This window comes from Thamnophis sirtalis, unplaced genomic scaffold (genome assembly GCF_051295495.1).
Source record: "Thamnophis sirtalis isolate CommonGarterSnake01/CBP01778 unplaced genomic scaffold, rThaSir2_p1.2 scaffold_5, whole genome shotgun sequence".
Classification (NCBI taxonomy): domain Eukaryota; kingdom Metazoa; phylum Chordata; class Lepidosauria; order Squamata; family Natricidae; genus Thamnophis; species Thamnophis sirtalis.
Window position 1 is genome coordinate 104,668,781 of NW_028261385.1, and position 9,858 is coordinate 104,678,638.

The window sequence follows — 9,858 nt, forward strand, 5'->3', positions numbered from 1 at the left end:
CCGTCAGGCCTGGGGATAAAGATCGTAATCCGTCCCCACCCGAATGATGAATGTTGTGTATATTTTTACTTATGTATTGTTTTATGTCTTACTGTCTTGTACTCCCCTCCTTATATATTGTAAGCCGCCCTGAGTCCCCTCAGGGAAAAGGGCGGCCTATAAATAATAAAACCATAAAAACCATAAAACCATAAAGTGTCTGACAGGTGATGGCATTGACAGCATCAAGAACTCTGTCCACTTCATCAGGGCCAACAGGATCAAGCTCTACCTAGATAATAGGGCAAGACCTCTCCCTGGGCATCTCACATTGACCATCTACATGCATGGGATCCAACTGGCAACAGATCCAAGTGACTTTGTCCATCAGGTGCTGAACAAGCTCCTCTGCCCAAATCTGTAAAATAATCATACCGCTGAGGACTAGTTCTTAGGATTGTCTCCAATCTAAGTTCCTACAAAAGAAATCTACTGGTGTCAAATAAAGAGTAGGTGAATAACAAAATCAGCCTTCCATATGGCTGCTCTCAAACTATGGAATGCGTTTGACCCCAGGCATTTGCCTAACTCCTTCACGTCCTGGTGTTCAGGAGCAAGTACGTAGATGTACGTATTTGATGCCTTGATACTTAAATGTTGCAGATTGGATGATCATGTTTTATCTTTATATTGAGGTTAACTTCTGGACTCAATTAATTGGATCATCACCACCATCCATCATCAAACCTTTTGTAATTCCTAGCAGTTCCATCAAAGGAGTGATTCTTACTAATTCTTCATAGCTTGTCTCATCATTTTGCTATCTTTGAATGTGATTATTGAAAGAGATTAAAATTCATCTTGTTTAAAGACCAAGACCTTTTCTCTCCATAAAAGAAAGATGCCAATCACCAGTCTTGCTATTGTACAATCTAGTTTTTTATTTTTGCATATGCAATCTTTCTCTCTTCTCAATCTGTAAAATGTCATCTATAGATGCGAAAAGGGAGCTTTCCAGACAGGAAGTGCAGATCAGTTGGAACTGATGGTGTCTTGAATCCAGGAAATGTAGTTGCAAACTGTAGTGTAGACACCAGGGAAGCCTTTCTGAGCACATCCTCTCCCCCAAGAGACAATTCCTTGGAGTTCCCCATTGCAGACAACCGGACCACCAGAGTCACACTGAAAAGGAAATGATGATCATGTTTTCAGCAAGCAAGATAGCAAGTGAGCAAAGATAACTTGCATTATCTATAATTTGCACGCTCTAGTGGGTGAAGGAATGGAACATATTGCAGGAGATAAAAGATCTTCTAAGTGAAATTACTTTAATACCACTCTATGTTAGGTGACATAATTGCTACCAGGATGGGATGAAAATCTCAGAAATGCTACTGCTTTCTGACAAAAGCTTCTTAAAAGAGAAGGCAGATTCAACATAAGGTCCATAACATAATAAAAACTGGAGGTCAAGCGATTGATGTTGTTTCATTGTTCATTAGAAACAAGCAAAGACCACAGAGGTTTCAGAAACAACTCCTGAATGTAAGGATCTCTCCCCAACTACCACCTTGCTATTATATTCCCAGGCCTTACATCAGCTAGCTATGAATGTAATTTATACAGCAGGAGATTTTTGAGCACCACCTGAAATATTCGATAATAGTGGAGGAAAGGTTTACCTGACAAGAGTCTTTTCCACCTTCCAAGTATCCTGCACAAAACATATTGTTGGTGATTTTCCCTGGATAAGCCCCAATGCACTCAGTTTGTGAGAGTATAGGGACATTCAGGCACTGGAGGAGGTCTGGATAGTTTACTGTGGGAAAGATCAAAGAGGCTGGGTTTATTTTCAGAAGTAAATATTAGACATGCACTAGAAATCTTCTACAGAAATAGACAAAATATAAAAGAAGATTCTCTATAAGCCCTTATAATATAGTTGCCCTAAGGATGCCAATCATTCTTTCGTGGGAAAAAATGTTCCAGTTGCCCAGATTTTGGATTTAAGGCAAATTCTGAGTTTCTAATTGGAATACAGGTAGATCTCCTCTTACGGCCACAACTGAGATGAAAATTTCTGTTGCTAAGCATGACTGTTGTTAAGTATATTTTGCCTTGTTTTGCAATCTTTCTCACCACAGTTGATAAGTGAATCATTGCTAATTGTTAAGTTAGCAACATTAACTAATTAGCCTCTCTACTCTTTAATCTCTATAAATCTACTTGCGGCCCAGTTAAACCAATTAGAGCACCATCCCCTAAACTAGCTAATAGATATATTGCATCTCATATTGCAGATGATGTAGCACTTTAATCACAAACCCAAATTGGACTTAAATGAGCCTTGAATGCTCTGGTTAGTTGCTGCACTGAATAGGCTTTTAAAATCAATTATAGCAAAACTAAGATTATGATCTTTGCAAAAAGACTTAAATTGCATGCCTGGAAGATAAATGGCCCAAACTTCAAGCAAACCATATCCTTTAAATCTCTGGTTTCCCATAACTCTACTAAATGAAGTGGACATCTAAACCATGTCATCCAGAATACCGCCCCCCCCCAAAAACCCAGCGGTAGCAATCCAATCTTTTCATTTTTCCAGGGGACCACAGTATTTTCCAGCAGCACTAAAGTTATATTCAGCTAAGACTCCCACACAATTCCATTTGGTGCTCAGCTGGGACCTTACTTCTCTCTTACTTCCCTGGAAAGAGTGCAGTCCAAATTCCTAAGAGCCATATTTCAGGTTGTACACTGTGTCCAGTGGTGGGTTTCAATTTTTTTTAGAACCTCTTCTGTAGTTGTGGCCTGCTTTGTGGGAGTGGCTTGCCAGCCATGTGACTGGGTGGGAGTGGCTTGTCAGCCATGCGATGTGGTAGGCGTGGCCAACTTGTAAAAGGTGGTGAAACTCACTTAACAACGCTCTTGCTTAGCAACCAAAATGTTGGCTCAGAAACTCTGGCATTTGAAGCACGCAAGTCTTATAGCTGTCATGTGATAAGACCCTTGTACCCCTAATCCTTAAAAAAACAAACAGGGGTGTTCAAACTTGACAGCTTTCTGGGAGTTGTGGACTTCAACTCCCAGAATTCCTCCTCCAGTCGTGTTGGCTCAGGAACTCTGGCATTGAAGTGTGCAAGTCTTAAAGCTGTCAAGTTACAAGATCCTTGCACCCCTAACCTTTTAGAAAAAAAACCCCAGGGATGTTCAAACTTGACAGCTTTAAGACTTGTGGACTTCAACTCCCAGAATTCTTCCTCTCGCTCTTCATCTTGATGATGTGCGGATGGGCGGGGGGAGCTGGAACCGGTTCTAAACAGCACTGTAGATTTGTGGGACCTCTTCGATAGAAGAGGTTAGAACTGGTAGGAACCCACCCCTGACTGTGTCCCAAATGCAGTTCTATGGAGTGCGGCAGGACTAACCAAAATTGAAACAGGTGTATGAATTTACATTTTTGCACACTGGTTAAAATCATACTTTTTCTCTACAGGTTTGAGTTCTTTTCTTGTAGAAGACAATTTCATATCAATATGGTTCAGGATCATCCCAAAAAACTTCAATATCTTGGATTCTCAATGGATCCAAGAATCCCTTGGATTCTCAAGGGAAGTGCTTCTAATGGAGAGGTATGAGTGTGCATTAAGTGGACTTAAACAATGTATAGTGGTACCTTGGTACTCAACTGCTTTGAAACTCATTGAATTTGATACTCAATGCATGTTGAGGTGAAAATTGTGTCCGTTTGTTTGGTACTCAATATACAAGCTAGAACTTGTCAATATTGGCTGCCTTCTGACTCATTATGGCAAACATTTGTTTGGTACTCATTATTGTTGGTACTCATCGGTACCAACTTCCGGGTACTCCTGGAACCAAATAAAGCTGAGTGCCGAGATACTACTGTATTAAAGATATGGAAATCCAACAAGATTGGGCTACTCTTCACAAGAATGTTTATCTGATCAGTCATACTTTCCCTTTAAAGCTGTGAGATAGAGCCACAGAGAAGGAGGGCCTTCTCTGTGGCTGCTCCGACCCTCTGGAACGAACTCCCAGTGGAGATTCGTACCCTCACCACCCTCCAGGCCTTCCGCATAGCCCTTAAAACCTGGCTGTTCCGACAGGCCTGGGGCTAAAGACTCGCTGCCCCACTTCGAATGGTATGATTGTTGTGTTTTTAATTATGTATGGTTTTTATGTTTTTTGAAACTCTTTGTTTTTCCCCTCCCTTTTTGCGTTGTGAGCCGCCCTGAGTCCCTTTCAGGGAAAAGGGCGGCATACAAATAAATTAAAATGAAAAAATGAAATGAAATGAAAATGAGATATTTATATATTAATTAACCATCCCAAAAATCTGAAGGTATTAACCTTAGCATGCCGCAATACATTTTGCCCAGCGGTTGTGGAGGGCCTATATATATTAAAAAAATACCATATGAGCTGAAAAATACCTAGGGACAAGGGGCTAATGAAACTATAGTTTATGTCCTGTTATACTGTATCTCCTATAAGAATGCACAGCCTCAATTAACAACAACGTACTAATAGAATATCTGGGAAATTCTGGTCTTATATATGCAACTACTGTTATAAGATTGATATGAAGTAGTTTCTTTGAATGTGGTCAAATTCTACAGTTAAGCAAACTTAACTGTCCATGGTTAATCCACCATCAATTGTAATATATTATTCTGTATTTTCTACCATTATTATTGTTTCAATGCTTTTATTTGCTGGTCTGTGACTAAATCACTAAACAGATGATTGCAAGGTGAAGACTACCTGTATATTGTTTTACTTGACATGGTGATATTTATAATGGACTTTGAAGGGAAATGAATGCCAAAAATAAATTTCTATTAGCAATTTACCCTCTGTAACCAATAAAGCAAAGTGCATATAATCACATCTTGACCCTATCTTGACCAAAGAACATGAAGAAGACTCACCGTCACTACTGAGGGTGTTGCCCCAGCCAGAGACTAAACATATTGCTCCGGTGGATGGACAGCTGCTTGGTAGACGGATTGCTGAAACACGGGAATTGAGACTGGCTGGTTTGGATAATTTGATGAGCATGATGTCATTGTCAAAAGTTATGGGGTTGTATTTGGGATGGGGAATGATTTTGACTGCATCAAAGTGCTGCTCGGAACCATCATCTTTGGTCAAACTATGTTCCCCAAGTCTCACTTGGAATCGGCTGAATCAAAACAAGAAATAGAGATTTTGGTCATATCTACTTTAATCTAACTTCCATACCTTTAACTTGCAGTAAGTCAAAAGCCAAGCTCACTAATATTGCCACTCACAAGGGCATCCTGTTGCCCAGAATGGTTGAATCCTGAAAAAGATGGACACAATTGTATGTTGACTTCCACTATTGGGCAGGCAAGGAACACTTCTACAAATATGTGTGCACACTTATCTGCAAATAAAAGTATGTATGTGTATCCTTTATTCGATTTACTAATACAAGTAAATATATCAGTGCAATGGTGATGTTCCAAATAAAATAAGAATACAAAATTACTTACGATCTACTGCAGTGAGCAGCTGAAACAATCCATTCATTGTTTATGATAGAGCCACCACAGATATGTTGCCCGAAATTCAAGGAGACCTGATAGGGTACGGAATGCTTTTGGCAGGTGTAGCCACCCACAATTTTATCATCGTCTTCATCATCGATGGGGAAGGCAACTGGATAATGAAAATATTTAGAGAAGATTCCATAGTAGTGAAATAGGAACCAAATATTCACCACTTTTTAGCGGCAGGGATTCATGATATGTTTGGTGAACTTTGAGGGTTGCCCATTATGAGATCTTCATCTTATTCATATAGGCCACAAGATGGCCAGTCTGCCAGTTTTATATGAATGGCTGATATATACTAAATGCATGCATAACCCAGAATACTATTCCTTATCTGGGTAAGCAGCATTGTGAAATATGAAAAAAAAAACCAGTAGGAAGTTATATGAGGAAGAAGGAAGAGAGGGCAGAAGAGAAGATGGGAAGAAGAATGCAAGAAATAATAGAAAATAAATCTATCCAAATGTAGATACATTTACATTCACTATACCTCTCTTAACTATTAAATCATCATATTGTCCACCATTCCATTTAGACAAGCGATGGAGACAAGACAGCTAGTAGGAAATAATATGAGCAAGGAGGGAGGGTGAAAGGGAAGAGAGAGGAATGTAGGAAGTAATAGAAAAGGAAATATATTGAAACGTAGATACATTTATATTCACTATACATTTCTTAACTACTAAACAATCCTAATGTCCACAATAGTTCTGCACCAGTTTGCCATTGTGTTTGGTCTGGCCAGTCTCTTTTTATTTTATTGTAGATACCTGTTAATTTTCTCAATCTTCATTTAACTCTTAGATATCGCCCAATATTCAGTTTCAATGCTTCACACACTTAAACATTTTCACTTCTTTTAAGAAACATGAACTTCTTTCAAACAGACCATGCATTCATAAAATCCAATAAAGAATAAGAAGTAATGAACCAGATTTTTCTCCATTGAGGTGGCTATCATCAAGAAGAGGACAGCAAAATCAAGTTGAAAGAAGAGTGAGAAATGCCATCTGTCTTCATGTCAAGTGTGACAATGTCCTTATTTTGTCTCCCATTGGCAAAAGCCTGCTTTGGAATATGGGAAGATATGCATATGACATATTTCCATTTTCTTAGAGATACTGAATCCCCCCACCCTGGATTGCACAATTGGGTGGTCTGCAACCCTAGAAAAAGGTGGGTCTGATTTCATGAACTATAGACTGCCCCTTCTACATTCTGTAAAATCTTTTTGCCTTCATGTTCAAAGTACTGCACAGCCCCCAATCAAAAATCCTTTGAATCGTTTTTCTCTTTTATGGAACCATTTCTATACTGCAAGAACAGGGAGTTGATAAAGATTTGAGTTTCAAGTTATGAATAATCTTTAAGAATATTTGGCTTTAATTTTAAAGAGCCTAAGGTTTATCTGATGTCATTGTTCCAAAGAAGAGTTTGCTTGTTCTCAGCTGTTCCTGTCTACAACACTTTTTTTTAAATGGGCAGTTATTACAGGGAATAAGTTACACTAGCCCACACACTGTGCAGAATAGTTTAGCAGCTTCGGCAGGAACACAACTTTCCTTGGCTATTTCATCCACAATGACACCTGGTTCAAAATTAATGGTATTTGTCTAACTTTGACAGCTTTTTGATATCTGGACCTTAAACTCTAGAATTCCCTGGAAAAAAAATCTATATATTAATCTTGGTGGCTTGGGAGCCTCATCTTTATAAATCCACCCGGAATGGTTATTAAAAGTCTAAGGTTCACTAGTTTGCTGTTCAAATTCTACTTGAAAATCTATAGAGGTCTCTTTTCAATCTCAAGATGAGACTTCTCAGCACTTGTTCTGAGGAAATGATTGTCTTACCAGCTGCTCCCAAGAATGCTACCAGCCAAATGAACTTCATCTTGTCTTCCTTCATCAAAGAAGAAAACCAGAGGAGCTGCTGCACATATTTATGTTGTGGGACCAATGTTATCTTTGCTCCAAGGACTCGATCAAAAGCAAAAATACGCAATGGAAAATACAAACTTGATTATTTCAGTCAATAACAGGCGGAGAGGAAAGATGGAATTCACATGAGTTTCCCCCTTATTTGATCCATTCAACCATTTAATACTGTCATTCTTAGATCAATATTGTTGATACTGAATTTATCATACTGAAGGTTAAATATTCTATTCTTATAGGTGAGTAAATACTATTTCTACGAAGTGGAATAATTTTGTGGCAATGTTATTATTTTGAAGGTTCGTGGGTCTTCTTGGAGACCAGAATGTGGGTGAAAAAGTAAATTGAACATGGTCATAACATTTCAGTTAAAAGCAGAAACGGAATGTTTCGCTCAGCAGAATCCACAAAACTGAACTCATTTTACAAATTAAAACTCAATTATACTTGAACATTTGTGTTTAATTCAGTTTAACATTGTTAGTGTGTCAGCTTTGTAACTGGAAGAGAGATGAGTTCATCTGGTGTTGCACGTCCCCACCTTCACTTCCTGCTTGGTTAGAGAGGCTCGAAGTCCTTCCTGCCACCAAAGCCTTGCTCCAGAGAGCTTCTTCTGGGCCAGGATTCAAGGGCAGATGTCAAGCTGGGACTTTTCTTGCAATAGGAGAAATGCAGTGGGAAGTACTTGGTGTGCAGATATGGGCAGGTAGGGATTCTTTTTCTCAAGTGGATGGATACATTTTGCCATCCCCAAAATTTAAAAACAAAAGAAAACACAGAACAATGGTGTTAGGAAAAAAGAGAAACTTTGCAGCAGGAAAAAGTTGGGGAAACAAACAGATCAAGAAGCGAGAATTAGGAGGTTTGTTTGAATGTTTTGAGAAGTCTCTGCTAGAGTAGAAGTGATCCAGCTTTTGATGTCTGATTACTGTCCTCTGTCTTAAATATGATTACTACAGAGTTATTAATTATACTTGATATATTAAACAATTTATTATTGTACAAGGCTCTCAATACTGACATTTGGCTTTTTATCATATGATCTTTGAGTTTATTTTGGTCTTTTATGTTATTTTCAGCTGACTTCAGCATTCTCTTTGGACTGAAAGGTGGAAAGAAAAAGTGGAAAGTTTTACCTTACCCAGGTAGTGAGAGGGCCACTCTTCTGAACCTCCTGTAATAGGTCTGTAGAATTAGCCAATGAGATTGGCTGGATTGAGGAACAGTGAGTGACCTTATTTCACCTGATGCAGCCAAGAGAGAATCAAACTTGTGTCTCTTATACAGTATTCCAGTCCCTCATATGATTACATGTATGTTAAAAAATAATGCGATTGGGAGAAAATAAGTCATAGAAAGTTTGGCTCATCATCTTCCTGTTGTTTGCTCTGAGAATCCATTTGATTAAGAAAGAGAAAACAAGGTGCTTTTTAAAAGTTATAAAATTTGTAGCCTGGTGTGGCAGCTTTCCCACAGCTCTGTTCCTTGACTGTGCATTTTCTTTTCTTTTTTTCAATATTTATTTTATTTTATTCACAAAGTTATAATACAAACTCCCCTCTCCAAAATAAAAACAAAGCAAAGCTTAAACAAGACATTAAGTGCATTAAAAAAACCATACAAATAGATCCCCCCCAGTTGAATACTGATAAATATATTTCAACAATAATAGTTCCTCCCTCCCTTGTAAAACAGGGCCACAGTTTATGAACTTCTGCAACTATGTTTACTCCACCAATTTTACCTGGCATCTATCTACTATAGAAAAAGAAATAGTTAACAGGTAAAGCCAACAGCAAAATTAAACTTGAAAGACCTCTGTAAACTATCTATTATCGTATTTAATTTGTAGAAAGTCCACAACAACTTCTGATCTATCATAAGCCACTGCAATGATTATCTCTGATCCTTCCAGGATCAGATATCCTTGATTGATTCTTAATGATAAAACTTTTCCTTAACATTTTAACTGGGATCTTTCCCAACAATTGCATCTCATTCCCCCAAATCATAAATATCTGTTATAAATATCTCCACAGCATTTGTTGTTCAAAGAATCTTCCTACAAGTTGAAATGTGTCATCTCTTGTTTTCTGATTGGATATAATAAGTCCATCCCCCAATTTCCATAAATTTTCTTAAGAAAGTCCAGTCCATCATTCATTGATTCTGCCATCTACAACTCTTTTGAATCCAGGCTCCTTTCAGCCTTCTCCAACAAGCCAGCAATTCTCAAAGCAGTCTCCTTTTCCTTCAAATCTGCTAGCAACAAGTTAGATTCCAATCCATTCAACTGGAAGTCTGATTTAGTTGCTGTAACTTGTGTCTGAGTGCCATTT

The 9,858-nt window shown here is 38.3% G+C and overlaps 1 protein-coding gene across 2 annotated transcripts; it reads right to left on the minus strand.

Moving 5' to 3' along the window:
• Nucleotides 1–896: 896 nt before the first annotated feature.
• Nucleotides 897–7,559, minus strand: LOC106552242 (cationic trypsin-3). 2 transcript variants are annotated; one of them, XM_014070465.2, is made up of 5 exons: nucleotides 7,436–7,559; nucleotides 5,523–5,688; nucleotides 4,935–5,188; nucleotides 1,662–1,798; nucleotides 897–1,161 (listed from the first exon to the last, which is right to left on the minus strand). In XM_014070465.2, exons 1-5 carry the CDS (start codon nucleotides 7,488–7,490, stop codon nucleotides 1,012–1,014), a joined length of 762 nt encoding a protein of 253 aa, XP_013925940.2. In that variant the 5' UTR covers nucleotides 7,491–7,559; the 3' UTR covers nucleotides 897–1,011. The 2 variants fall into 2 exon arrangements, with proteins under 2 accessions (XP_013925940.2, XP_087572522.1); XM_087716396.1 differs by lacking the exon at nucleotides 5,523–5,688 and having other exon boundaries at nucleotides 7,436–7,494.
• Nucleotides 7,560–9,858: the final 2,299 nt, after the last annotated feature.

What these genes read in the sequence shown, in the direction of transcription:
- LOC106552242 (XM_014070465.2), bottom strand. Translation starts at nt 7,490, where the DNA reads ATGAAGGAAGACAAGATGAAGTTCATTTGGCTGGTAGCATTCTTGGGA. An exon ending in AGCATTCTTGGGAGCAGCTG is followed by an intron (nt 5,689 to 7,435) that starts GTAAGACAATCA and finishes TTCATTATCCAG; the next exon opens with TTGCCTTCCCCATCGATGAT. An exon ending in CAACACCCTCAGTAGTGACG is followed by an intron (nt 1,799 to 4,934) that starts GTGAGTCTTCTT and finishes TCTTTCCCACAG; the next exon opens with TAAACTATCCAGACCTCCTC.